At 53.5% G+C, this 24,369-nt stretch overlaps 10 protein-coding genes across 10 annotated transcripts; 5 read left to right on the forward strand and 5 right to left on the reverse strand.

Annotated features, from left to right (window-relative positions):
• The first annotated feature begins 391 nt into the window (after positions 1-391).
• Positions 392-1,713, forward strand: CAOG_07504 (hypothetical protein). Its single transcript, XM_004343328.2, has 2 exons — positions 392-809; positions 893-1,713. Exons 1-2 carry the CDS (start codon positions 423-425, stop codon positions 1,661-1,663), a joined length of 1,158 nt encoding a protein of 385 aa, XP_004343378.2. The 5' UTR covers positions 392-422; the 3' UTR covers positions 1,664-1,713.
• Positions 1,682-3,239, reverse strand: CAOG_07505 (methylthioadenosine phosphorylase). The gene is made up of 6 exons (XM_004343329.2): positions 3,201-3,239; positions 3,041-3,127; positions 2,740-2,798; positions 2,166-2,589; positions 2,003-2,089; positions 1,682-1,926 (listed from the first exon to the last, which is right to left on the reverse strand). The coding sequence occupies exons 1-6, from the start codon at positions 3,219-3,221 to the stop codon at positions 1,777-1,779; spliced, it is 828 nt and encodes a 275-aa protein (XP_004343379.1). The 5' UTR covers positions 3,222-3,239; the 3' UTR covers positions 1,682-1,776.
• A 176-nt stretch (positions 3,240-3,415) lies between these two features.
• On the forward strand, positions 3,416-5,478 carry CAOG_07506 (trans-2,3-enoyl-CoA reductase). The gene is made up of 8 exons (XM_004343330.2): positions 3,416-3,546; positions 3,877-3,921; positions 4,023-4,091; positions 4,216-4,238; positions 4,311-4,423; positions 4,513-4,729; positions 4,842-5,034; positions 5,171-5,478. Exons 1-8 carry the CDS (start codon positions 3,438-3,440, stop codon positions 5,296-5,298), a joined length of 897 nt encoding a protein of 298 aa, XP_004343380.1. The 5' UTR covers positions 3,416-3,437; the 3' UTR covers positions 5,299-5,478.
• Positions 5,479-5,501: 23 nt separating this feature from the next.
• Positions 5,502-6,203, forward strand: CAOG_07507 (hypothetical protein). Its single transcript, XM_004343331.2, has 3 exons — positions 5,502-5,537; positions 5,662-5,785; positions 5,894-6,203. The coding sequence occupies exons 1-3, from the start codon at positions 5,531-5,533 to the stop codon at positions 5,955-5,957; spliced, it is 195 nt and encodes a 64-aa protein (XP_004343381.1). The 5' UTR covers positions 5,502-5,530; the 3' UTR covers positions 5,958-6,203.
• Positions 6,097-7,444, reverse strand: CAOG_07508 (glutathione S-transferase). The gene has a single exon (XM_004343332.2). It carries the CDS (start codon positions 7,432-7,434, stop codon positions 6,238-6,240), a length of 1,197 nt encoding a protein of 398 aa, XP_004343382.2. The 5' UTR covers positions 7,435-7,444; the 3' UTR covers positions 6,097-6,237.
• A 38-nt stretch (positions 7,445-7,482) lies between these two features.
• Positions 7,483-10,362, reverse strand: CAOG_07509 (hypothetical protein). Its single transcript, XM_004343333.2, has one exon. The coding sequence runs from the start codon at positions 10,256-10,258 to the stop codon at positions 7,652-7,654; it is 2,607 nt and encodes an 868-aa protein (XP_004343383.1). The 5' UTR covers positions 10,259-10,362; the 3' UTR covers positions 7,483-7,651.
• Positions 10,363-10,857: 495 nt separating this feature from the next.
• CAOG_07510 (COBW domain-containing protein) lies at positions 10,858-12,327 on the forward strand. The gene is made up of 4 exons (XM_004343334.2): positions 10,858-10,957; positions 11,144-11,221; positions 11,593-11,919; positions 12,012-12,327. The coding sequence occupies exons 1-4, from the start codon at positions 10,891-10,893 to the stop codon at positions 12,134-12,136; spliced, it is 597 nt and encodes a 198-aa protein (XP_004343384.1). The 5' UTR covers positions 10,858-10,890; the 3' UTR covers positions 12,137-12,327.
• CAOG_07511 (hypothetical protein) lies at positions 12,278-13,712 on the reverse strand. Its single transcript, XM_004343335.2, has 4 exons — positions 13,549-13,712; positions 13,321-13,383; positions 12,997-13,179; positions 12,278-12,873 (listed from the first exon to the last, which is right to left on the reverse strand). The coding sequence occupies exons 1-4, from the start codon at positions 13,679-13,681 to the stop codon at positions 12,446-12,448; spliced, it is 807 nt and encodes a 268-aa protein (XP_004343385.1). The 5' UTR covers positions 13,682-13,712; the 3' UTR covers positions 12,278-12,445.
• A 10-nt stretch (positions 13,713-13,722) lies between these two features.
• CAOG_07512 (Egfl6-prov protein) lies at positions 13,723-19,664 on the reverse strand. The gene is made up of 3 exons (XM_004343336.2): positions 19,622-19,664; positions 18,252-18,666; positions 13,723-18,182 (listed from the first exon to the last, which is right to left on the reverse strand). The coding sequence occupies exons 2-3, from the start codon at positions 18,555-18,557 to the stop codon at positions 13,854-13,856; spliced, it is 4,635 nt and encodes a 1,544-aa protein (XP_004343386.1). The 5' UTR covers positions 18,558-18,666; positions 19,622-19,664; the 3' UTR covers positions 13,723-13,853.
• Positions 19,665-20,577: 913 nt separating this feature from the next.
• Positions 20,578-23,588, forward strand: CAOG_07513 (hypothetical protein). The gene is made up of 3 exons (XM_004343337.2): positions 20,578-20,747; positions 20,826-21,313; positions 21,390-23,588. The coding sequence occupies exons 1-3, from the start codon at positions 20,623-20,625 to the stop codon at positions 23,483-23,485; spliced, it is 2,709 nt and encodes a 902-aa protein (XP_004343387.1). The 5' UTR covers positions 20,578-20,622; the 3' UTR covers positions 23,486-23,588.
• The last annotated feature ends 781 nt before the right edge of the window (positions 23,589-24,369 follow it).

Consider the following 24,369-nt stretch of genomic DNA (forward strand, 5'->3'; position numbering starts at 1 on the left):
ACCAATCACAATCACAGCAAAAGACCAAAAGCAAAAAAAAAAAAAAATCAGCGCGGTGACTGAAGTCTTTCCACCTGTCAATCTCAACACACTCAAATGTCAAATTCGAAAAACCCTAAAAACCCGAAAAAATTCGACTTTACTTTTTTCAATTTCTCATTCAATTCGGAAAATGCATTGTTCGAATGAATGAACGAATGAACGAATGAATGAACGAACGAATGAATGAATGGTCGACAAAACTCTGCTCGCTTTTGCAACAAAGCTCGCTTCAATGCGAAAAACTCATGTTTCAACATCCATCTCCACCAATCCTCCCTCTCCTACTGTACTGGACTGCACTTTGCTGCTGCATTTCGCTCACTTGTCTTCATTCCATGCACATTCTCAGATTCGCATATTTCTCAGACCCTCTTCAGACCATGCCCGCCGCAATGACCCCAGTCACACTCGCTCAGACAAGACGCACGCGCGCAATCCGCCTGGCTGCCGCTGCTGTCGCGGCTACCACCGCTGCAGGCCTCGCATTCACGACCACCTCCACAAAAGTAGCATACCCGACCACACCAAGATTGTCCACCGCTTTGCCGCAGCCGCAAATCACCCTCCAGACAAAATCAGTCCCAGCAACCCGAGCTGCTCCGAAACCGGCACAGCATTTGCTCGGCGGAACAGTCGGCGGCATCATGGGCATTGTGGCCTCGTATCCGTTCGATACAGTCAAGGTGCGCATCCAAACGCAGCCACCTGGCTCGGCATTGTACACGGGCATGGTCGATTGCTTCCGCAAAATCATCAAGAGCGAAGGTGTAAGTGAATGACTTTTGTTTGTGTGAGTTGTTTCCGATTTCGGATGTCGAGGACATGCAAACTCACATCCATGCTCCATCAGGCACTTGCACTGTACAGCGGCATGCTGTCCCCCGTCGTAGGCGTCGCAGGCGTCAAGGCAGTCGTTTTTGGCTCGTACGGCGGCATTTCGCAATGGCTTCTGGCGCGAAAGCAAGGCGTCGTGGCAGGTTCCGAGCAGCCACAGCAGCAGCAGCAGCCCGTCAAACTGTCTGGCTTTGAGAATGCGCTTGCCAGCTGCAGCGCTGGTCTCGTGGCGACAATTGTCGTCACGCCGGTCGAGCGCGTCAAGGTCTCGATGCAGGCCAGCGGCGGCAAGGCGTTCAAGTCCACTCTGGACTGCGTGCTCTCGCTTGTTCGCACCGCGGGCATCTCGGGTGGGCTTTTCAAGGGATTTGTCCCCACAGTACTGCGAGAGGTGCCCTCGTATGGCGCGTACTTTATCTCCTACGACATGGCCAAGCGCGCGTTCTGCCAACCAGGGCAAGACGTGTCCACCCTCAGCCCCGGCTTGCTTGCGCTTGCTGGCGGTATTGCAGGCGTCATGGCATGGGTGCCCATCTATCCGATCGATGTGATCAAGTCGCGCATTCAGGCGCAACCCAGCAGCGCTTTGGTTGCCGCATCGTCCGGCAGCTCCTCGCGACCCTACTCTGGCGTGGTTGACTGCGCCGTTCGCAGTTATCGAGCAGAGGGCCTCGGCGTATTCTTCCGCGGACTCACTCCAACCATCGCCCGTGCCTTCCCATGCCATGCCGCCGTCTTCCTCGGCTACGAGTTGACGCTGCGTTACACTGCACCATTGTTCGCATGATTGTGCCCTGTCTGTTTGTGCGTTGTTGTAAATTAATTATCATAATTGCTTTTTTTTCCGTTGAAGGTTCGAACATTGTTTCATGAGCATGCAAAACCAACTGCAAGTTTTTTTCACATCACAGCGCCTTTCGCCATGGCTTGACGCTTGTTGTACTCTTCCAACCATTCACTTTCGGCCAGCTTAGGAATGGCCGCCGTGAACAGGGCCTTCACCTTTTCAGCGTTTGAGCGCATGACAGCAAGCACTCGCGCCACGGTGACCTAGCAAGGCGGAACAAAGTCAGTCTCTCCAATTCCAAAACATCCAAACACCCTCCAACAACAGTACGGAGCATACAGGCTCATCAGATTCACGCCAGCAGTCGTAATCCGTTGACATGGCGATGCTGGCATACAGCAGGCCGGCTTCGGCGGCGAGGACCACCTAGGAACGAGGCAATTACAGAGTTAAGACAATCGCGCGGAGCGACACAACGAAACAACGTGCACTGTTGCTTTACTTCTGGCACTGTGGTCATGTTGATGACATCTGCGCCCCACTGGCGGAACATGCGGCTCTCAGCACGAGTCGAGAAGCGCGGGCCTTCGATGGTAATCATGGTGCCAGAAGGATGGAATGCATAGCCCGCACGCTGACACTCGGCAGCAAGAACCTGTCGAGTGACGGGATCAAAGGGCTCGGCCATCGGAATATGGCAAACTCCAGGAGGCGAGTTGACGCCGCCATCGTGGAAGGTCTGGACGCGTTTCGTGGTGCGGTCGATAAACTGGTCCAGCAGCACGAGGTGGCCAGGCTCAATTTGCTCACGCAGTGATCCACAGGCGGTGGAGACAATCAGATGGGTGCAACCCTCGTCCACCAGCGCTTGAATGTTTGCGCGGTAGTTGACAGCGGAGGGATGGATGGTGTGTTTGCGGCCATGTCTGCCAGCGCATGCCCAACACAACCAGGCTGTAACAGTGAGCTTTTTGTCACTGAATGCATGCTCAGAGAAGGACGACCAAGATGTTTCAAACGTGATCTCCAAACAGGTGTGAGCATGGTTGTGTGATTTGCGACTTGAGGATGCTTACCGAGCGAGCAGGACGCAGTTCACACCGCGGATTTGGCCAAGAATGAGCACATCTGACGGCTAGTTTGCCAGGAGAGTGGTAGCATTCAGTGCATGTCAACAATGTCGTTCATTGTGTGAGCGAAGAAGCGGCGAATTTCGAAAGTGTGTGGTTTTTGTGATGCAGATCACATGCAGCCTGGCAATGCCACCGCGCCGCCCCTCCCCGCCCGTCCCCCAGCACACACAACAGAAGACACACACAAAGCAGCATGGCAGCAAAAAAAAGCACGCTTCGCCTCCTGCTGCTGCACGGGGCTCACCTTGCCGTAACGCGTGGTCACTTCCTTCTCGACGCGGTTTTCGAGAATGTCCGGATCGTCCAGGCCCGAGCCGCCAATGATACCGACCTGACAGAGCACACATGGGTGAGCGATGGTGAGCACGGCGCGAGTCTGTGGAGAGAGGAGCATCCAACGGTACCTTCAAAGACGGAGTTGTCATGATTGAGCAAATTCCAAAGAGAAAGGACTGGGACAAAAAAACTCAATCCAACGGACGTCCGATTCAGAATGAAATCATCCAACGTGTTGCAGCAACAACAAGTTTTGAGATGTCGCCATGTGAGACCCCAGGTAGGGCAGCTCGTTTTGTTTGCTTTTTTTTGCCGCGAAAACGCGAAAGCGCAGTCCTGTTTTATTGCCCAGCCTTCCTTCGAACATGAAGATTTCGCTTGAAACCGCGAACGGCCGCACGTACTCTGTAGCCTCGATCGAGGTCCCTGCCGACGCCACTGTGGCCCAGGCCAAGGACGCGCTCTGCAAATCCAGTTCGTTCCTTGCAGTTTGATCTTGGTTTTTCCCGCCTTTTTTTTTTTTTTTTTCAGGATCTGCTGCGTCTCTTTCCCCTCCCCCCTGCCCCGTCTCCCACTTCCGCGTCCCACCACACGACTTGCTCGTCGTACTGCGTTCATCTTGCTCTTCACGGCAGTCCGTGCCCCAGTTGCACGTTCCTGAACCTGCTTTTGTTGGGGGTGGAAAACAATCATCCGATCGTCTCTGTTCCTCATGGATTGACCCCTCGACCATCACTCACTCACTCACCCACTCACCCACTCACTCATCATCATCTTCGCTACATTCGTGCTCCAAATTCGTAGAGAAGAGCTTGTACCCGTCCCGCATCGCCTTCAAGCGCGAGCCTCGTAAGTCCTATTCTGCTGCTTCATTCAAGCGGCTTGTCGTTGTCACCGCCTCACAACGTCACTCTGATCTCCAACGCATTTCTTGCCCCCTTTTGGAACAGGCGGATCGTTGCTCAAGGACAGCGAGAGGCTCGGATCCAGCGATCTCAAGCTCTTCTTCAAGGACCTCGGTAACGCACGGTGGAGCATTTTGTTGGACCGCCTCAACAACTCTCCACACAACTCACTGAACTCGACGTTGAAAATGTGCTGCATTCAACCCCAACAATCATCTTGCTTGTATTCGCGTTTCAGGCCCGCAAATCGGTTACAGCACGGTGAGGCGATCGGAAAAAGGGTAAAAAAACCAAACATTGTCAACCCAGAAACTCACCGTACAGTGCAAACAGGTCTTTTACACCGAGTACGCCGGCCCCCTCCTCGTCTACCTGCTCTTCTACATTCGTCCCTCTATTTTCTACGGCCAGGGCGCCTGCGAGCTTCCTTACAGCTTTGCCACCAAGTAAACATTACGAGTTTCTGTTGCAGCACTTCTTGTTTTGGCTCTGCATTGTCTGACCCTTCCCCCTTCGCCTCACCGTCTTCGTTTAGCGTTGCTGCTCTCTGCTGGACCTTCCACTACGCCAAGCGCCTGCTCGAGACTCGCTTTGTGCACCGCTTCTCGCACGGAACGATGCCCATTCTGAACATTTTCAAGAACTCGGGCTACTACTGGGGCGCTGCCGCTCTTGTTTCGTACTTTATCAACCACCCTCTGTACACTGCTCCTGACACTACGTTCGTTTATATTGGTCTGGCTGGCTTCATTGTGAGTTTGACGCAAGTTCCCACAAGTTTTTTGTTTCTCTTTCCTGTCTCTCTATTGGCTGTTGTCGTTCTGCTCACGTTCTCATCCCTCCCCGATGTTTCTCGACTTGCAGATCAGCGAAATTGGCAACTTTTCCATCCACTGGGCCCTGCGCAACCTTCGCCCTGCAGGCACCACCACGCGCCGCATTCCCGTGCCAACCGCCGACCCGTTCACGGCTCTGTTCAACTTGGTGTCGTGCCCCAACTATACCTACGAAGTTAGCTCCTGGTTCTTCTTCAACGTGATGACCTGGACTGTTGGTGGTATGTTTCACTTTGACCAGCAACAAGAGACGGGTCGTTTGCGTCCTGTTGGAGATGCGTTGCCTGCCTCGTTGTTTTGCTCTCTTCCCCCATCTCACCGTTTCACATTGCTCGGTCATCGCCCGATACAATCCAGGTGTTCTGTTCATGCTCGTGGGCCTCGCTCAAATGTCCCAGTGGGCTCTTGGCAAGCACCGCAACTACAAGAAGGAGTTCAAGGACTACCCCAAGGGTCGCAAGGCAATCCTGCCCTTCTTCCTTTAACTGCATTCTTGTGTTGAAGCTTGTGTCCTGGTTCTCGCGACAATGAAATGACTTGAGAAATTCAACGCGATCGCCTCAAACCATTTTTTGAGTCCTGTGCTCGCAGCAAGAGCCCTGCACCGTGTCTGTCTTTCATTCTGCAAATCATTCCGAGATCATACGAAGATACTTACAATGCACGCAGTCAAATCGACTCAGTCTTCAAACACTCAAACAAAAACAAAATTTCAAAATGACTCGTAAGCGGCTGATACCTTTTCCCTCTTCCTTCCAGTTAGCCGCTCGTATGCATTTAGCGTTTTTTATCTCACTTATTGCGTAACTTTTTTTTTTTTTTTTTTTTGCTTTGCTTTGCTTTTCCAGGCGGCAACCAGCGCGATATCAACCGCGACCGTACCGTCAAGGCCAACAAGGAGAAGTCTAAGAGCATCCCCATCAGCCAGAAGGGCGACAACGTCGGTCTGACGCACTCGCAGCGCATGGAACGGTAAAAAACGCCTTTTAAACCAAGCACACAAAGCAGGATTGTATGGGTTTTCCATTGACGTTCTGCCTGGCATCCATTGCATGGCTGTTGTTGTTGTTGTTGTTGTAGAGACGCACAGGCATTGCGTGACAAGGCCGCCAAGAAGGCCGCTGCTGCGGAAGGCCAAAAGTGAGCAACCTGGACGACTTCGGTTGTTGCTCTCAGTCTCTCTGGTCTGCGCTCGAGCGACTACCAAACAAAAAAGCCACTCGCGAATTGTCTGTTTCGCTAACAAGCTTTGTTGGGGTTTCGTGGTCTCCTTTTTGCTTCCGTTTTGCTTCTATCGCTTTTATTTTTGACGTTTGCACGCACTTTTGGTTACACCTTGAGTGCTCTGTTTCCATTCTACAGAAATACAAAAAAAAAAAACATACTCCCGATCGCATCTCGCAACTACGAGGCACAGCAACAAATCATTCGTCGCTGCTAGCACGAAGGGGACCCTTGGCGCTGAGCAAGGCGCGGTTGTGGGGCAAGTTCCAGTCCTGGGGGAAGGTCTCGGGCACAATGCGGTAGGGGTTGAGCGTGGGGTGGCTGCAGTAGTAGTGGTTCTTGATGTGCGTCTCATTGACGGTCGCGCCAACACCGTGGAGCTGGTACATGTCGCGGCAGTAGTTGTACAGGTTGGGGAACTCGCGCAGCTGCTTCTTGCTGCACTTAAAGTAGATTGTGTACACTGGATCAAAGCGGAAGAGCGTCGTGACCAAGCGAACGTCGGCCTCGGTCACACGATCGCCAACCAGGAAGCGCGACTTTGCCAGAATGCCCTCGACCCGCTCGAGCGCTTCGAACAAGTTGTTGACGGCAACAGTGTATGCGCCCTGGCGTTGGGCAAATCCCGCCTTGTACACGCCGTCGTTGATCTTGTCGTAGACCCACTCGTTGACGCTGTTAATCTCGTCGCGCAGCTTGGCCGGGTACAAGTCAATCTCGGGGTACTTGGCGAACGCGTTAAACTCGCTGTTGAGCATGCGGCAGATTTCGGACGACTCGTTGTTGACCACGGTCTTTGTCTTTGTGTCCCAGAGCACCGGCACCGTGAACTTGCCCGCATACTTGGGATCTGAGAGCAGGTACAAGTCGCGGATGGATTTGGCGCCGTTGAACGGATCCGAGTCGCACTTGTCGTCGTGGCGGTTGTCCTCCGCGGGACTGTCTGCGAATGGGTGCTCGACCTTGTCCGAGAAGACCCAGCCACGGTGGTTGTCGGTGGTGCTTGTGCGCTGCCACACTGGGTTTGAGTTGGTGTAGCCGACCACTCCCTCGAGTCCCTTGAGCGCGCGCACAATCAGCGTGCGGTGGTTCCACGGGCACGCCGCAGACCCGTACAAGTGGTAGCGTCCAGCCTCCGCCTTGAGCCCATCGGGCCCAGAGCCGTCCGCGGTGATGCTGCGTCGGAAGGAGGACGCCGTGCGCTTGAACGCGCCAATCTGGTCGACCTCGGCCAGCGCCGTGTGCGCCTTGCTGGTGGTGCTGGTCGCGGTGGTCGCGGTGGCGTTCGCGTTGGTGGTTGATGCAGTTGACATTGCGCGCGTGGTTTGTGAAAGCGGGGAGAAGACAATGAAAAGTTGGGTGATGGCGAAATCGCGGCGAATAAGACCCAAAATCATACAAAAGACTGAGAAATATCGAAACAGGAAAACAGGAAAACAGGAAGACAGGAATAAGAAAGATGAACACAATGCATGAGCAAAGCAGAGGAAGAGCAACGACTTGAAAACAAATGTACAGTACATTGTGACAAACCAAGGCGCATGAACAATGGCGCTCAGACCACACGCTCGAAACGATACTGAACAAACCGAACAAAACGAACAAACCAAGAAACTATCGCGGATTCGACGGAGCTGCCGAGGCTGCAGTCGCCGCCGTGGACGAGGAAGGTCCTGGCTGCTCGGAACCGTGCGGGTGATACAAGCGACGGCTACTGTGACAAAAGTACCGGGCAAGCGGAGCATGGGTTTCGAGATAGCGCACTCGCTTGACACGACGCGACATCTGGTCAACAGCCCGCCGACGCGCAGCGCCCATGACATGCCGAGGAGGCGAAACCGCGGCCGCGGCGGCGGCGCTGGTGTCTGCGGCAACAAACTTGTCAATCGCGGCCAACACGCTTTCGTTCTCATCATCAATCGGGTCGACGCCGAGAGCTTGCTCACGCTGGGCGATCGAGCTCTCAGACGCACGTCTGGGAGCGAGAGGGTCATATACGAACGGAAAGACGTCTTCCTGCGCGCGTGCTCGGGCAAGTACGGAATCGGGAAACACCGACTGAACGTGGCTGATGAGCGGGTCTGCTTCTTCCCAATCGACGGGCGGTGCGGCTCTATTGTAAAGAGGAGTCCGGCGTGGAAACATGTTTGAAAAGACGACAGGAGGACGAGAAGGAGGAGCAAGTGCGCGAGCGGTGAGGGCGGTGAGAAGGCCATAAGGAGGGTAAGGACGTGCGGTGGTGCCCATGGAGCTGTGGTGTGTGTTCAGGGCAGAGCGGGGAGCGGATGATGCAGCTTCACCAGAGCTCGTCAACTCAAACAGCGAGCTGTCCGAAGCGCGAAACGCGGGCAAGTGCGCTGCGGCTGTGGCTGATGTAGCTGATGCAGCTGGAGCTGTAGATGTAGCTGTTGATGTTGCTGTTGCTGTTGCTGTTGCTGTTGCTGTTGCTGTTGTTGTTGATGTTGCTGTAGCTCTAGGTGCAAGAAACAACGCAGTGTAGGGAGTGAGGTAGCCACTGCTGTCGCTGTGATTGCCGCTCGCGCTGCGATTACTGCTGCTGCTGCTGCTGCTGCTGCTGCTGCTCTCAGATCGTACATCGAATGCGCGCCTCGTCTCGTTTTCACGACTGCTGTCGCTGTCACTGTCGCTGTCACTGCTGCTCTCAGGTCCTCGTTGGAATGGCGCACCTAGAAAACTTTCACTTTCGTCGCTGTCGCTACTGCTGCTGCTGCTGTCCACCTCGTAATTCCGATTGCTGTAAGTAGTGACACGTGAGTTCGCTGCTTCGGTCTCTTCAGAGTCGGAGGAGTCTCCGCTGTCATTATCATTATCATTGTTATTGTCGTCGTCGTCGTCGTCGTCGTCGCCAGAGTCGTTGTGAAGCCCAGGGTTATTGTCACTTTCGTTCGATTCAGATTCAGATTCACTCCGATGCTCGTCGAAAGGCTCGCGGTTGGACGTGCCATACATGCGAAGCAGGGATGCATCGTCGTCGCTCGAGTCGTCGCTCGAGTCGTGGTGGCGGATTGCAAAATGGGCATGGACTTGCTCGATGTCGACGTCGTCGCCGTCGTCATCGTCGTCGTCTCTGCTGGGAATTATGGTGCCCTGCTCGCGATTGCTGCTACTAGTGTTGTTGTTGTTGTTGTTATCGCTGCTGTTGTTGTTGTTATCGCTGCTGTTGTTGTTGCTGTTGGTACTGAGAGCAGGAGGAATAGAAACGCTGGAAATTGTTACGGGGGGTGAACTTCCGTCGTCCGCGAGGAAGGCAAACAGCGATGAGAGTAATGGAGACAAGCGTTCGTCGCGTTCCTCTGGTCTCAGCACATCGACCACCGTCAGTCTTTCTGGCCAGATTGGCAGGGAATCTTGTGGCTGTGTTTGTGACAGCCATGGGTAGCGGCTAACGCTGTCACGCTCAGTGTTTTGATCATTCGCGTTTGCCTCGAAATGTCGCGCCAGTTGCTCTGCGGTCGTGGACGTGGTCGTGGCAGCAGCAGCACTTTCAGCCCTTGTGGTTGTAGTAGTATCAGTACTCATCGCCCGAGTAGTCGTAGCAGAAGTAGTCGTAGTACTTGAGTGGCTGGCTGGAGCCTCGCTGTTAAGCTGTTGGGTGCCAAACAGTGAGCGGACGTCGCTCCTGACGCTGTTCTGGCGCCGCAGCATCCACGGACGGTTGTACATCTGCACCAAGCGCAACAATCGCGCCTGTTGCTCTGCTTGGCGCGCTTCCTCGTCATCGATGGCGGTCGTGGCAATGCTTCTTGCACGGGCAATCATCCTTCGCGCTCGGCGTCGGTAGTGCGAGGCGGTGCCCAGCACGTCCTCCGTATCCGCAGCAGAGTCCGTCTCGTTATTACGCCTGAGAGTGTACCAGTCAAGGTGGCGGTCGTTGTCGTCCTCCTCCTCGTCGTCGTCCTCGTCGTCGTCGTCGTCGCTGCTCGCTGTCATTCGCTGCGTGCGTCGTCGGAGTTCCATGTGCCGCATGAACTGGCTCGTGCCATTGAACGGCGCTGGCCGTGCTCCTGATCCAGCTCCGGATGATTCAGTTCCTGTCTCTGCCCCTGAGAGCGGTTGAGACGGGCCACGATGAGGCTGACGGGGATGACGGAAGCCGTGCTGCTGGACGCCCATGAACTGGCGCTGCTGCAGTCGAAACGCGGCCACTTCAGCCTCCGTCTCGCGCGTCGGTGCGTCTGTGCGGGGAAAGTGGATGCCCATCGCGACTGGAAGTGCAAAAGAGAGTGAGCAAGAGTACACACACACACACACACAGAAGCTGATGGAAGGTTGGAAGCAGAGTAGTAAAAAAAAAAAAAAAAAAAAAAAGAAAACAGAAAAAAGGACTGAGATTGACAGTTCCAAAAACGGCATTGGGTGATCAATCTGTCATTAAATGATGATGTGCAAGTAACAAAGCGAACGCATGGCATGGAATGACAAGTTGAGTGAGAGAACGACACAACAAAGAAAACAGATTCGTGTGTTTGCAAGCAAAATCCAATGCAAAACGCACTCAAACAGCTTCTTCGTACTGTACGTTGATGCCAAAAGCATAAAAGCATGTTGGAGTATTGCATAAACCAACGCTGCTGATACTCTTGCGGCCAGGCACTCACCAAAGAACGAAAGTCCACCCCAAAACAGACAAACTGGAATCAGCAGCTCAGCAGCTCAGAGCTCAGAGCGTTCAGCCAGAGCGGAGGAGCAAAATCGTCCGAATCTTGCGTTCTGAGCTTGTTCTTGTTTTGTCTCAGATTTCTCATGATTCTGTGATGTCGTCTGAGTTTCCATGATTCGGATGTCTCAGTCCTCTCTTTTTCTTTTTTGATTCCTTTTAGAACAAGAACAAAATGCTGATTGTTCTGACTGATGCGCACAAGGAGCACCTGAGCTTCCTTACGACTGTCGATGCGAGTGGTGAGAGAGCTCAGATCAGAGCTTGGCGTTTGATAGAGTTGGCATTAGAGTGGGATTTGGCTGCGATGTTGCATTGAAGCACCATCATGCCCCCCGCCTCCGCCTCCCCGTCTGAAACTTGTACTCACCTGTCTCGAAATGCTTGGCGTGTTTATCTGTCTGTCTGTCTGGATGTGTCAATGTTAGTGGTCGCCGAGTTTGCCAATCTCGCCGTCGAGTTTGTCCGTGTCGGCATCAACCCAAAGCTCTACAACGCCGCCGCTCGTACGTCGTCATCACAGTCATTCACGCTTTTGCTGTTGCTGTTGCTTGCTTGAGTGGTTCGACGCTAGTGAGACAAAGACTGAAGGAGCAGCATTGGAGATCTCGGCCATTGGATCCTTGTGACCTGCTCGTGCTACTGCACTTTGTTGAGGCCGAGCCCCCCCCCCTTCCACACTGCTCCAAAAGTGCCCACAGTGGATCAGTGAACCGGAAAGCAAGAGTCATCACAATCAAATGGGGCGGTGCGGGGGGGGGGGAACGGGTTGGTTTGCGACGATTTCACTTGACTTGAATCTCTTCAATACGATTGAGAACGAGATCAGAACAACTCACCACTGACTTGTACTTTTGATCTGCTTGAACATTGACAGAAAAGCTGGGCATTGCGCCAGACGCAATCAGGAACGCCGTCGAGGGTCTGATGTACCTGCTTGTCGAGAGCGCAAAGCTCATGACGACCGAGATTGACTTTCACGACTCCATCTTGACACTCGGCTTTAGCGAAGAGCTGCGCCAGCAACTGCTGCAGCTCTATCTCGACAACAGGAAGGAAATCCGGCTCATCCTCTCCGAAATGACCATCAACGTGCCTTCCTACCACAACTTGGAATGGCGGCTCGACGTCCAACTCGCATCACGCTCTCTCCGCCGCCAGACCGACCCTATCGTGCTGCTCAAGCTCGAGACAAGAACTCAAGGTTTGTCGTTGCTCACAACGGGTTGTTGCCAGCGATGTTTTTGTTGCTCACACTCCGTTTTTGTTCTTTCCCTATTCCTCGATCGTCAACAGAGGTACAACAGCAATTCCTTCAAACAGATCCTGCAGGCTTGGTGCATTTGACATCGGTGCTGGATGCAGCGCTGTCCGAGCTCAAGTCGGCACACACGCGACGCATTCTGCGCAACATCAAGTAATCGCGCGTTTGTTGATCCCATTCCAAATTTTCATTCGATCCATGTTGGTTGTTGATGGTAGATGTTTGCGTGAGTCTGTGTGCGTGTGTGTGTTGTGTGTGTGTCTCTTTTCGAGAAGCATTGTGAGATATGAAATATCAATGTGCTTTGTTCATATTGGTGTTTATTAATATTCTAATACGTTGTCGCACATCCTCGGGCTTGCAGCGATTCGAGAGACAGGGCCACATGCGCATCCCCCAACAGCTGAAAACCATAAAAATCTCGGACGGAAACCACACAAACCAAACCTAAAAAAATGCACTGCGCTCAAGCTTTGAACGCGCCGACAGAGGCAGAGGCGCCGTTGATCGCAACCACGCGACGCGAAGACGCGAGGTAGGCGGCAATGCGCGGACGAGCGGCAATGCTCTTGTACACCTCGCCGATGCGGTCAAACTTGGCGACGACGCTGCGAGCATCTTGGCCGAGCGCAAGAATCTGATCGACCAGCTCGAACAGCATGATGTCGGCATAGGACACGCGGTCTTGGGACAGCAGGTAGCGGGTCTTGTTCTGGTCGTACACGCGCTCGATGGTGGTGAACGAGTTCACTAGGGTCTTGTTGATGAAATCGCCAACCTTGGCGGCAAACTCCTTGTCGTACGCGAGTGTAGCATACTGGCGGCGGAGGTCTGCGATGCCCTCAGCAAGCTGATCGCAGCGTGCGGCAGAGTACGCATCACCGCCATCGAGGCCTGCAGGAGTTCAGATTTGGTGAGCAAAACAGATCCTAGCTCGCAAATTTTTGATTTTTTTTTTCGCGTTTGCTTGTCGCTCGACATCAAAACCCCGAACAAAACTCTGTGTGCCTCACTCACCAGTGCTGCGAGCAATGAAGCGGATGATGGCCTTGCTCTGAGACAGGATGAACTCGCCCTTGTTCACATAGAGAATCGGCATCTGTCCGAATGGATTGTCAGCGGCGCGCTGTTGCTTGATGCCGCCCTCGTGCCAGTCGTGGAAGGAGATGTTCTCGCTCTCGTACGCAATGCCAGACTCCTCTGTATCAAACAATGAAGCACAGTAACGTCAAAGTAAGCGAAAATGCGGTTTCAAAGTCTCAATCACGAATCACGACCACCAAGTGAAGCTCAGCCACCCAAACATCATCAGCGAGAACCAAAAGAAAGTGTGCGCTTTACCGAGAATCAGGCGAATGTCCTCCGCCAGGCCGCGGATGGGGAAGTAAGTCAGCTTGAGATGGTCTGCGAGAAATTTCAGGGGCGACAAAAGATTGCATTAGAATGAGCAGACTATACGAAGTGATTCACCGAGCGAGGCTGGGATTTGGTACTCGGCAGGTTCACTCTTTCGAAAGAAAAAAACCGCGGCTCTTTTGAACCACAGCAGCTTCGCTTGCATCTACATACGGGGAGTCGTAAAGAAGAGCGGCTTGGCGTGGTGCGCAGCCTGTCCGCCAGTGGGATGGTCGCTGGCAAGCGAAGGCGAGGAAGTCTTGGCCGGCGAGGAGAAGAGCGAAGCGAAAGCCTGAGCAGCGAACATGTTCTGAGAACTTGAGGACTGGGAAAATATTGAGGACTGGATGATGATGATGATGATGATGACGATGATGATGATCAAGACAAAAGCACGATTGATTTTCTGGTTGACTTCAACCAACGATACACAATATACACGAACGAAGGACGAAACAACAAAATAAGTGAAACCGCTCTCACGTGGAATGGGTGCTGCCGACGCTCGACGCGTTGCGCGACGAAAGCGGCGCGGGGGCAATACCAGCATACGCGGACGTGGGAGGCGGCGGTGGCTTGGGTGGCCCGGAGCTTCGAGGGGGCGGCGGAGTTCCGCTCCCGCCTTCGACGGAAACGTAGTGAAGGGAACCGGATGAAGGCGTGGCGTAGGAGGTCTTGTTCGAGCCGGGAGAAGCATATTCGGACGACATTCTGCCTGCTGTTGGTGTTTGGTAATGCGACGCTGGTGGTAGTGGCGGCGGCTGCGACGAAACGGGCGGGCGGAGAGGATCGTAGTCACCGTTTGTCGGTGGGCGGAGGGGATCGTAGTCGCCATTTGCCTCCCGGCTCTTTGCACTGCTCATCTGCAGATTGTCATAGATGATGACGCTCGAGTGGCCATGCAGCGGGTTGAGTTCCATCCCGTTCGTGCCGGCCGAGCTGTGTGTGCGTGCGCGGCCGGCCTGCTTCTTCTGCTTGGAACGGCGCCGACGAACAAGCACCACCAGGAGGAAGATGAGCAGGATGAGCAGGGAAATGCCGCCGCCAATGCCAGCGCCGACTGCAGCAGCCATGGCGGTGTCATCCGTTGACTCGGTGTCGCTGTCCCGTAGTTCAACCATGATGACACTCAGCGGGCCGAGTGTGGCGCCATTTGTTGGGTTTTGCAAGGCAAGGTACAAGGCTTTGGTTCCTTCGGGGATGTCATCGTTGCGAATGGTCAACACCAGCAAGTCCGTCGTGCTGCTCTGTCCAGCAGCAAAGCGCACCAAGAGCGGTGACGTGACTTGCAAGTCCGAAGTTAAGGATACGCCTTCGTCCGGATGGTAACGATTAAGGAAGGGTGTGAACGGAGCGATGGACGCGTTCGTGCCTGCGACGACAGTGACAGCCACTGCGCCAAGAACACCAGCGTTGCGCAGCACAGGAATGGTCAGCGAAGGGGTGCCCTCCCAAACCGTGTAGACATCATCGCCAAGCGGATTGCCAGAGGGTGCAAACTCCATCCGGCCGTACGGATCATCGTTGGCCGCAATCGTGACCGTGGCCACAGAGGCATAGGTGAGGTAGGCGGAGCCCGCAGTGATGCCCGTCAAGAGCACAGTGAACGTCTCGTCCAGCTCGGGAATGTCGTCGTCGTCAACCGCAATGCTAATCACAGTGCTCGCTGCACCGGCTTCAATCACAACGGGCGCGTCCTGGATGGATGCGTCAAAGTCTTCACCGCCGGCTGTGCCAGTTCGGACACTGTAGGTGAATGTCACGGCACCAAGCGCTGAGCCAGTGCGCTCCACCGTGACGAGCGCAACGCCAGCGCTCTCCTGAGCAATGAATGTGAGGGAAGTGAAACGGACGACGCCGTCCACGGCGTTGCTGGCCTCGATGGCACATGGAATGACAGAAGGGGCGTCAGCATCGAGCGTCGCCAGAGATCCCGAGCTGGGACTCAGAACAATGTTGAATAGACGAACAGGGGCTTGAGCGGCAACGGCATTGAAAGAGTTGGATGTCTGCGACGTCTGGCCAGCCGCAAAGCTCACAGTCCGCACCACTTGATTGTTAAAGTCAGCGGCAGTCACCGGTGTTGTGAATTGCAAGGTGGCATCGCCTGTCACAGTTCCGAACGTGCCGAAATAGCGCGCAACTTCTGCAGTGAAAGTTGAGCCACGAGTGACGAGGAACCGTGCACTGCCATCAGCCGACTTGGTCAACGTTGGAGTGACAAAGCCAATGGTGCCGTAGGGTTTGTCGTTCTTGTTAATGGTCACTGTGATTGTCGACTGTGCACCCAAGGTCGCACCGCCAGTGGGGCTGGACAGGGTAACAGCGAAAGTCTCGTCCAGTTCCGGAAGCGAATCCGCGCGAATGACGACCTGAATGACCGCACTCGAGTGGCCCTGAAGCAGCGTCACAGTGCCTGCGCCTTCCACAAAGTCCAATCCAGCTTGGGCATTGACGCTGTGGTCGGAGCCGGTGATGGAGGTCGCCCAGGCAAACGTAACGTCGCCAAACAGTCCTGCCGTTCGCGTAATGGCAATGGACACATTGCTGTCAGCAGCCGGCTCGTCAACCGCCAAAGTGGCAGCGTCAAATGCCAAAACGCCATGCGGGCTGTCGCTTTCCGCAATTGTCACCAGAACGTCAGAAGCAGTCGAGTCAACCGCACCGCCGCCGCTGACAATCTCGAGGCGAACGCCAAAGACCTCGGCGAGTTCAGGAATGGTGTCATCCAGGATGGCAACAAGAGCGTTCTTGGTCAGGATTCCAGCGGTAAACTCGACATCCACAGGTGTCGAAACGAAATCCGAGTCAATCGTGGCCACAGGTGTGCCAGTTGACGTGTTGAATGCGACAGCGTACGGAGTGACGCGGACAGTGACAGTGCCAACGCTACCACGAGCACGTGTGATGGTGAGACTGGTCGATGATGGTTCAGGCCAGGAGGAGGCAGTATTGGCAATGCTGAACAGACCGTAGGGGTAGTCATGTTCGGGCACTGCAACGACCGACGATCCGTAGTAGCCAATCGGAGTCGCTTCGCCAAGAGTCACAGCGGTCGCAGCAGTGATGGTGTACGTCAGCGTTGAAGGGACGGTCGGAGTACCCATGTTTGGCACTGTGATGGGAACCGCAACAGTTTGCTGGCCTGCGGGAATTGTCGCAACGAATGTGGTGGCGCTGGCCACAGTGGAGGTCACGGAAAACGTGACATCGACGGCCGAGGCATAGGAAACGGCGCTGAAACGCTCCAACGTGATTGAGAACTCGGGGTTGGCCATGACGTTGCTCAAGCTGATCTGACGGGAGCCAGCGGACACGCCGACCGTGCCAAACTGCGACTGGCTGGCTTCAATCACAATCTGAGACCTGTTAAAGTGGTCGTCCAATGCCATGTTGAGGGGGTTGGCAAGTTGAATGTTGACCGTTTCTTGAGCCAACGCGCTGCCGCTTGCAGCAAGGTTCAGTGTGATGGTCTGCTGATGCACTGTCGAAGAAAACTGCAGCGGTGCTGAAGAAACAGCAGTCAAAGATGCCGAGCTGATGGTGAATTCGACACTCGCAGCAGGGACTTCGACGGGAGCCTCAACAACCAGGGAGATCGTGCTCGTGCCTGACGCGGGTCGACGAACCACCAGGAAGCGAGACGAAACATCAAACGCGACGCGACCATCAGCCGCGCACTCCAAACCATTGCCCAAAAAGCCAGGCTTGCAGGCGCACGAGTAGTTTCCAGGGGTGTTTGTGCATAGGGCGTCACTGCTGCACGGGAACGGGATGCCATTGCACTCATTCACGTCGTCGCAGTGCGTTCCGTTGCCGGAAAAGCCAGCCTTGCAGGTGCAAGTAAACGAGCCAATAGTGTCGGCACAAGTGGCATTCGCAGCGCAGTTGTGCATTCCAGTCGTGCACTCGTTGATGTTGATGCAAGATTTGGCGTCAGGCTGCAGCTGGTATCCACTGTTGCACGAGCAAGCGTAGGAGCCAGGGAGATTGTTGCAGATGTGCTGGCAGCCGCCGTTCGCGGTGCTGCACTCGTTGTTGTCGAGACAGCCGGTTGCGCCGGTGCCGTCGCCGTTTTTCGTGTAGCCAGTGAGGCAGCTACAGCTGTACGATCCAACCGAATTGGAACACGTCTGGTTGCAGCCGCCGTTGGAGGTAGCGCATTCATTTGTATCAACGCATCTGAGAGTTGTAGCTGTAGGTGCCCATGCGCCTGCTGTGCTGCAAGTGATGTTCGGAGAGCCTACAGAGATTGAGTAGCCAGCGTTGCACTGGTAGGTGCAGGTGGAGTTGGCGCTGACAGAGCTGCATTGGCTCTTGGTGGTGTTGGTCGGCGCAGCTGGAGCGGTCGGGCAGGTAACGAGCGTGTTGCAACTGGTACCAGTGTAGCCAGGAGTGCAAACCTTACTGCCTGTTGGCGAACACGTGTAATAGCCACCGTTATCGGGTACGCAATACACGCACGAACCAGAGCCGCTCGGATAGTAGTTGGGGGCGCAAGTCGAGCAGGAAGGAGCGCCAGTGTAGCCTGATTTGCAGGCTGTGCAAGCGCCAGACACGGGATCGCAGGTACTACAGTTTCCAGTGGAGGTGGTGCAGAACGTGTCGCATGTCGGGCCGTAATAGTTGGCTTGGCAGATGACACGATACGCAAACTTGATCCAGTATGCAGCATAGAAAGGATCGGTGACAGTAATGGGAATGTAATCAGCAGAGGAACCCGCTGTGTAGGTTCGGACGATGGAGCCCAGAGTCTGGGTTGACAAAAAGTCTGCGTCGTAGAAGTCCAACTCCACTGTAAATGAGCCCTGCAAAGCAAGAAATCGAAAAGGTGAGATTTCGCCGCGACCAGACTGTTTTGAGAATTGATTACTCACAGGGTAATTGTTGACCTGGCTGGTCGTGAAGTATTGCTCCCAGACTGGATTGTTCTCGTCTTGCTGTTTGGCAACTGAGCCAGAGAACTTAGTGGAGCCTATGGTAATGTACCAGTCCGAGAAACAGTCGCAAGCGGTGGCTCCCGAACTGTCGTCGCACGCAGGTCCGAACAAGGATGCTGAATCGTAATACAAGCCGATCTTTGCTTTGCCGGCATCGGCTTCAGAGCCGCACAGCAGCAAGATCAAAGCAAGACTGAAAAGTCCAACCAGGCATCTTTGCTTGAAAGGTGCCGCGCCAGCCATTTTGTTGGTGGCGAGCGAGTTTCCAACTAGTTCTTGCAGACAAGCAGAGACTTGGTTTTGAGGAATGGCGCGCTTATCGCCCTGACCTTTCTGTTAGTTTTTTTGCAATCTGCATTCAAAAAGCACACCAACAAAAGGGGGTGTTTAGTTTTTTCCTTCCTAGTTTCAAATCATCTCTGAACGCCCAAGCCCCTCCACACCCTTGACCCGAATCTTCCACCCCAAGTCCCTCTCCCTCTCTCTCTCTCTCTCTCTCTCTCTCTCTCTCCTGCCTACTGCTGTTCGTCTTCCTCATTCCTTCATCTTCTTCATGTGACTCGCTTCGTGCCATGTTCAATCCTGTTTGTCCCGCAAGCGGGGGTCACATTGGCTATTTGAGTCCCCCACTTTGTTGTTTTTGTTCGTCTCCTCTCTCTCTCTCCCCTCTCTCTCTCTCCTGATCCTCAATCCCTCTGCCCTTGTTTGCTCTCATACCGCGAATCACCCCCTTTCTCTCCCCCTTCCCCCTCTTCCGCCTTCCCCCTCCCCCTTCAAAGCCACAAAGCAAAAAAAAAAAAAAAAAAAAAGCAAAAAGCAAAAAGCAAAAAGCAAAAAAATAAAAAAAATAAAAATAAACCGCGGTTTCATCATTGAACAAACACACCTGCACAATCAACCATCATTCGTATCATCGTCAGCCAAACTTGGGCTTGCTGACTCTCTCTCTCTCTCTCTGTCTCTGTCTCTCTTCCGAGCTCCAAGACCAACTCACTCCCTCACTCTCTCTCACTCTATGAAGAGAACAGAGCAGGAAGCACACTTTGCAAAAAGGAGCCTGGAGTGTTGTGGATCAGCCGATTCAAAACAAATAATAAAATAAATAAAAAAATAAAAAAATAGGGGGGCAAAATTGATCTTGTTGGCGTCACCTGAACTCGCCGCGTTTTGCCACCCCACCCGGGACACCCCTTCTGACGCTTCACTCGTCCACACACGATTTGCACTTTGTTCGCTCATCACTTCTGCCGTGCAGCAACAACACGGAAGAACAGCAAAAGAAAGCAAAACGCAAAAGAAGGACTCACAGCAAAAAAAAAAAAAAAACCACAAAAAAAGTAATGCAAATTCAAACAAAAAAAAAAAAAAGAATGATTGGCAAAATTTTGATAAGGGAAAAATAATGATACAAATACTTCACTGTGAAATCAGAAAAAATGAAGACAAAGTAGAAAAAAACAAAAACAAAAAAGAAAAAAATCAAAAACTGTTGTTGTTGATCTACAATCGCACTACTCTCAAAACACAACGAGACAAGTCTCACAAGACGATCGCGAACGGCCACACTCACACCCCGCTCATCCACACAGAAGAGAGCCGATCGTCAGTCACACACGTGCAGGTGGGAAGGAACGCCGTTCAGCGCGAAAAACGGAGGAGGGGCTCCAGCCAAAATGCAAAGAAAACACCTCCGAATCCGAATCACAAGCGGGGGGGGTGCTTTTGTCAAATAAGAAAAACACGGCAGATCTGGAACGAGAACCACATTCAACCACGCTTCCCCGTTAACTATGAAACCCGCCCCGTTGGCAGCAGCCATCCGTGCTCGCAAGTGCTAGAAATCGAGCTTATCCACCGTCCGTGACAAAAAAAAAAGCCGCTCTCTGCTGCGCTTTTTGAGCGAAAAGAGAAGAAAAAAAAAAGCCAATCCTGTGCGTGCCTTCACGATAAGTGGACCAAAACTACTCGGCCGATGTTCAATGTAGGCCACTTCCTTCATCATTAACAGCGATAACAAATCGTAGCACAGAAACAACAGAAACAACAGACGAAGTGACGCAAACGAAGGCAATCGCAAAACAAAAAAAAACAAAGCAAAAACAAAAAAAAGTTGCAAGAAAGAGACCTGGCACTTCCATCCAGTGATGCGATGATGCGCTCGCGCCGGTCTCGCTACTTCGAGGATGCAGATGACCGGGGTGGGAGCCGACATGTGGAGTGTCCAACTATGTGGAACAATCGATGTTCTCAGTCCTTTTTTTCCCTTTTCGTTTCGTTCTTTCATTCTTTCTCTTTTGCTCTGCGACAAATGCGCCGCAGCAGGGGACGCGGCCGCACAGGTCAAGCCGCAAATCAAGCCGCAAATCAAGCCCGTGCTCAACAGACGACCCGCCTGAACACCGCTTCACCCGCAGCCCAGCCACAGTCGACAGAGTAAGCGATCCCTTCTCGTTCTGTCTCGTTTCGTGGCCACTTTGACTGACGTCGCGTTGAACACCGTCCACTCCACAGTCAGGCTGCAGACGTTGCAGACGTCGCTGATAGGGTCAGTCAACTCCAGCTGCATGACCAAGCACCCACTGCAGCTGCACCGAGCGACCCCATGGCAGACTTGGCTGCGTGTCTCGGTGTCTCGGCGGTCGTTTTGGCGCCATATTCGCCACGTCTTCCGAACGTCGACAAGGCTGCCCAGCGTGCAGGACTTCTGGAGGCTTTGCTCGGTCTAACATCAAATCAAGTTGAGCCTACAGCCGCACAGAGAGCAGCTGCGACTACGGTGCTCGTCGAGCTGGAGTTATCATTGAGCAGCCGTTTGCCGCGAATCTTACACGGACAGGAGTTGCTCTCCGATGTGATAGTTGAGCTGACGCTAGAGGAGGGCCGCAGAAGAGCCGAACAACGAGCCCAAGCCGCCAAACAAGAAGCCCAAGCCTCCAAACAAGAAGCCCAGGCCTCCGAACAACGAGCCCAAGCCGCCAAACGGCAGCTCGCTCTTCAGAGTACGCTTGTCTCGATGCATGAACATTCAAATTGTATGCTTTGCCGACACTCACTCTCCTAAACCTTCTCGTGCAGATGCCGCCACCACACTTGCCGAGATGATACCTAACCCGTCGCAGATACCGACCCCAGAGCACTGGCCATCGCCCGTCACGATTCTGTTTCCACGACCGGCCGCTGCTGCCTCCATTCTTGCCCATATTTGGGAGACATTGCACCCGCCAACAGATCGATATAAATTCAAGATGCTGCAAGTAGCGACGATGAGCGGCATGGGCAAGACGACCTACGGAGCAAACGTGGTTGCTCACCTGCTTCAAGCATTGCGAGACCTCGACATCCGCCAGACGCTCCCCAAAATTAGGCCGGACACGCTGATCGATCTGCTCGAGCATCGAACTCGGCACGTTTTCATCGATTTCAACGCGAAAGGGGACGCCATTCAAGGTGATGAGAACCACCAAGACCATTTCTGGCTTTCCCGTCGCCTTGTAGCTCGTGGTCTGCTCAACGTACCGATGACAACTGCGCGCACCGATTTCAAATTCAGTCGTCTTGCAAACACTCCTGTTGACCAAGTTGTTCAGGAGCTCTGGCGCCGGCAGCGGCAAGCACAAAACATCCCAGCTGACCAACGTGCTCTTCTCATCCTTCACATTGACGATCATCAGCTGGCACAGCGGGATTTTCTGTTATTCCATGGTCACACCGCTGATGCTGTTTCCGTCGCAATGGTATCCGCCTTCAAAGCAGTTGTCAACTGCAACGCTGACCTCAACTCCAAGAACACTGTCGTACTGCTCCTCACCGGCACTTCACGCGCAAACATGGACCGGTTGACAATCACCGAAGGTACTGTCCATCACTTGCAATTCGAGCCGATTACTGCATCTTCCGCCTTCGACTTGCTGACCGAGAGCTGGAGCGACAAACCATCAATCCATGCCATGTGGCGTGCACATCCCGAATTTGTTCAGCTGGTTCGCGATCTTGGTGGCAACCCTCGCCTCATTCGGGCACTCACCTACAATTACGCACTGAGCAAACCGCCGCCTCGGGACTATGATGACGTGATCCGTACGCTCGCGGATGTCTCATCAGAGTTGTCATCTGTGGCGCGTGCATACATGACGAGTTGGCATAATAGTGTCAACAACATCATCAGTCTTGTGTACCTCTTGTTGAGTCCGATTCCTGTGTCGTCTTCGTTGACACTTGGTGAAAAGTCCATCGACCAGCTTGCTTTTGATGGATTTCTGACGCTGGCTCCTCACGAGGATCGCGTTGTCGTCGGGTGCCCGATTCCCATGATGTTGGCGATGGTGTTCAGAAACGAACAGCTCGCTTCAAGTTCTGTTGCTTCCTTGTTCCAGACGCCATTCAAATCGGTGTCAAACGGCCCCCTCTTCGAGCTGGTCGTTCTGTTTTCGCAAACTGCTCGACTTCACGCTTTGAGGAACTTTGGCCAAATTCCCGCGAGCCCTGCATCGCCCGCATCATCATCCGCGCCATCGCACGCACCGCTCTCAAGCATCCGAGAGCTCCTGAGGGTTACTGGCGCACTTTGCTACGCTGATGAAGGGACAATTTCGAAATCGTTTGCGCTTTCTGAACACTACGAGCCCGTCCTTCAGACTGGGCAAATCCTTTCCAACTCTCATTCAACGCTCAGCATGAGTGCGATGCTGCGAGGGAAGAATGGCTGGACAACCTATTCTTATGGTTCGCCTGATCTGCAGACCTACGCCACATCTCCCCAAAGCGTTTGTCCTGTTGTTCGGACAGAAATTGGAACCTTTGGTGTAGACATGTGGGTCGCGCTCCCAGCGGCCCCTCGACATAAACCACTTCTTGTGTTGTACCAGCTCAAAAACCACAAAAAGGTGGATACCGCCGATGCAGACAACTGGCGGGCGACCATCCGAAGCACATTCCAAGCGGTCAGCGTCGCCAATGGCCTCTACGATACTCTCCTTGTTTTCATGGTCACTGGAAGTGCGAGTGAGCACCAGGACCCTTCAGTCCGTCTGGAAAGGGATCGCGCTTGGGCGAGGACCCTGGTGACGCCACCAAACGGCCAGCCAGACCCTCGAGTGATTGTGCTGATGGGCGAGGATGTGTTCAACGCCGTGCCATTCTTTCGGACTCGTCTTCCAGCCGCTACAAGTTAGTCGACCCACCCTTTCCCGCACAATGGATTTTATTGATATATTGACATATAAACTGTTGCTCTTCATTACTAGTATTTCCGGAAAAAAAAATCGCATGCTTGAAGTCATATGCATATCCTGACAACAATTGTTCAATGCCCTCATTCCCCCCCCCCTCTCCCCCTATCGAGATCAACACAAGCGGGTGTGTGCTTTTGTCAAAAAAGAAAAACATGGCAGATCTGGAACGACAAACAACATTCAACCACGCTTCCCCGTTAACTATGAAACCCCTCCCCGTTGGCAGCAGCCATCCGTGCTCGCAAGCGCTAGAAATCGAGCTTATCCACCGTCCGTGACAAAAAAAAGCCGCTCTCTGCGGCGCTTTTTGAGCGAAAAGAGAAGAAAGAACAAAGCCAATCTTCACGATAAGTGGACCAAAACTGCTCGGCCGATGTTCAATGTAGGCCACTTCCTTCATCATTAACAGCGATAACAAATCGAAGACATTATAGCACAGATAGATCTACAACACAGGTGACACAAACCAAAGCAATTGCAAAAACAGAGAAAAAAAAAAGGTCACAAAAGAACGTAAAGCCGAGTACATGTAACACGTCCGTGAGCCCGCGAGAGAAGGAAAAAAAAAAAAAACAATCGACAAACGAAAAAAAAAATCCTCTTGAACCTTTCAAAGTTGCAAAAGAGGAACATCAAAATCTTTAAAGTTAAACCGAACTGGAACGGCAGTGTTTGGAACCCGCTGGTAGCGAACAACGCGACGACGGCGTCGCACCATGATCACCGTCAGAACGGTGGCGATTATTGCCAGGATGCCCGCTGCAACGGCGCCGCCAATGATGGCTGGCAGGGCAGGCTCGACTCGTCGCTCGCTGGTGGCTTGG

The sequence above is a fragment of the Capsaspora owczarzaki genome, assembly GCF_000151315.2.
Source record: "Capsaspora owczarzaki ATCC 30864 unplaced genomic scaffold supercont2.14, whole genome shotgun sequence".
Lineage (NCBI taxonomy): Eukaryota > Filasterea > Ministeriida > Capsasporidae > Capsaspora > Capsaspora owczarzaki.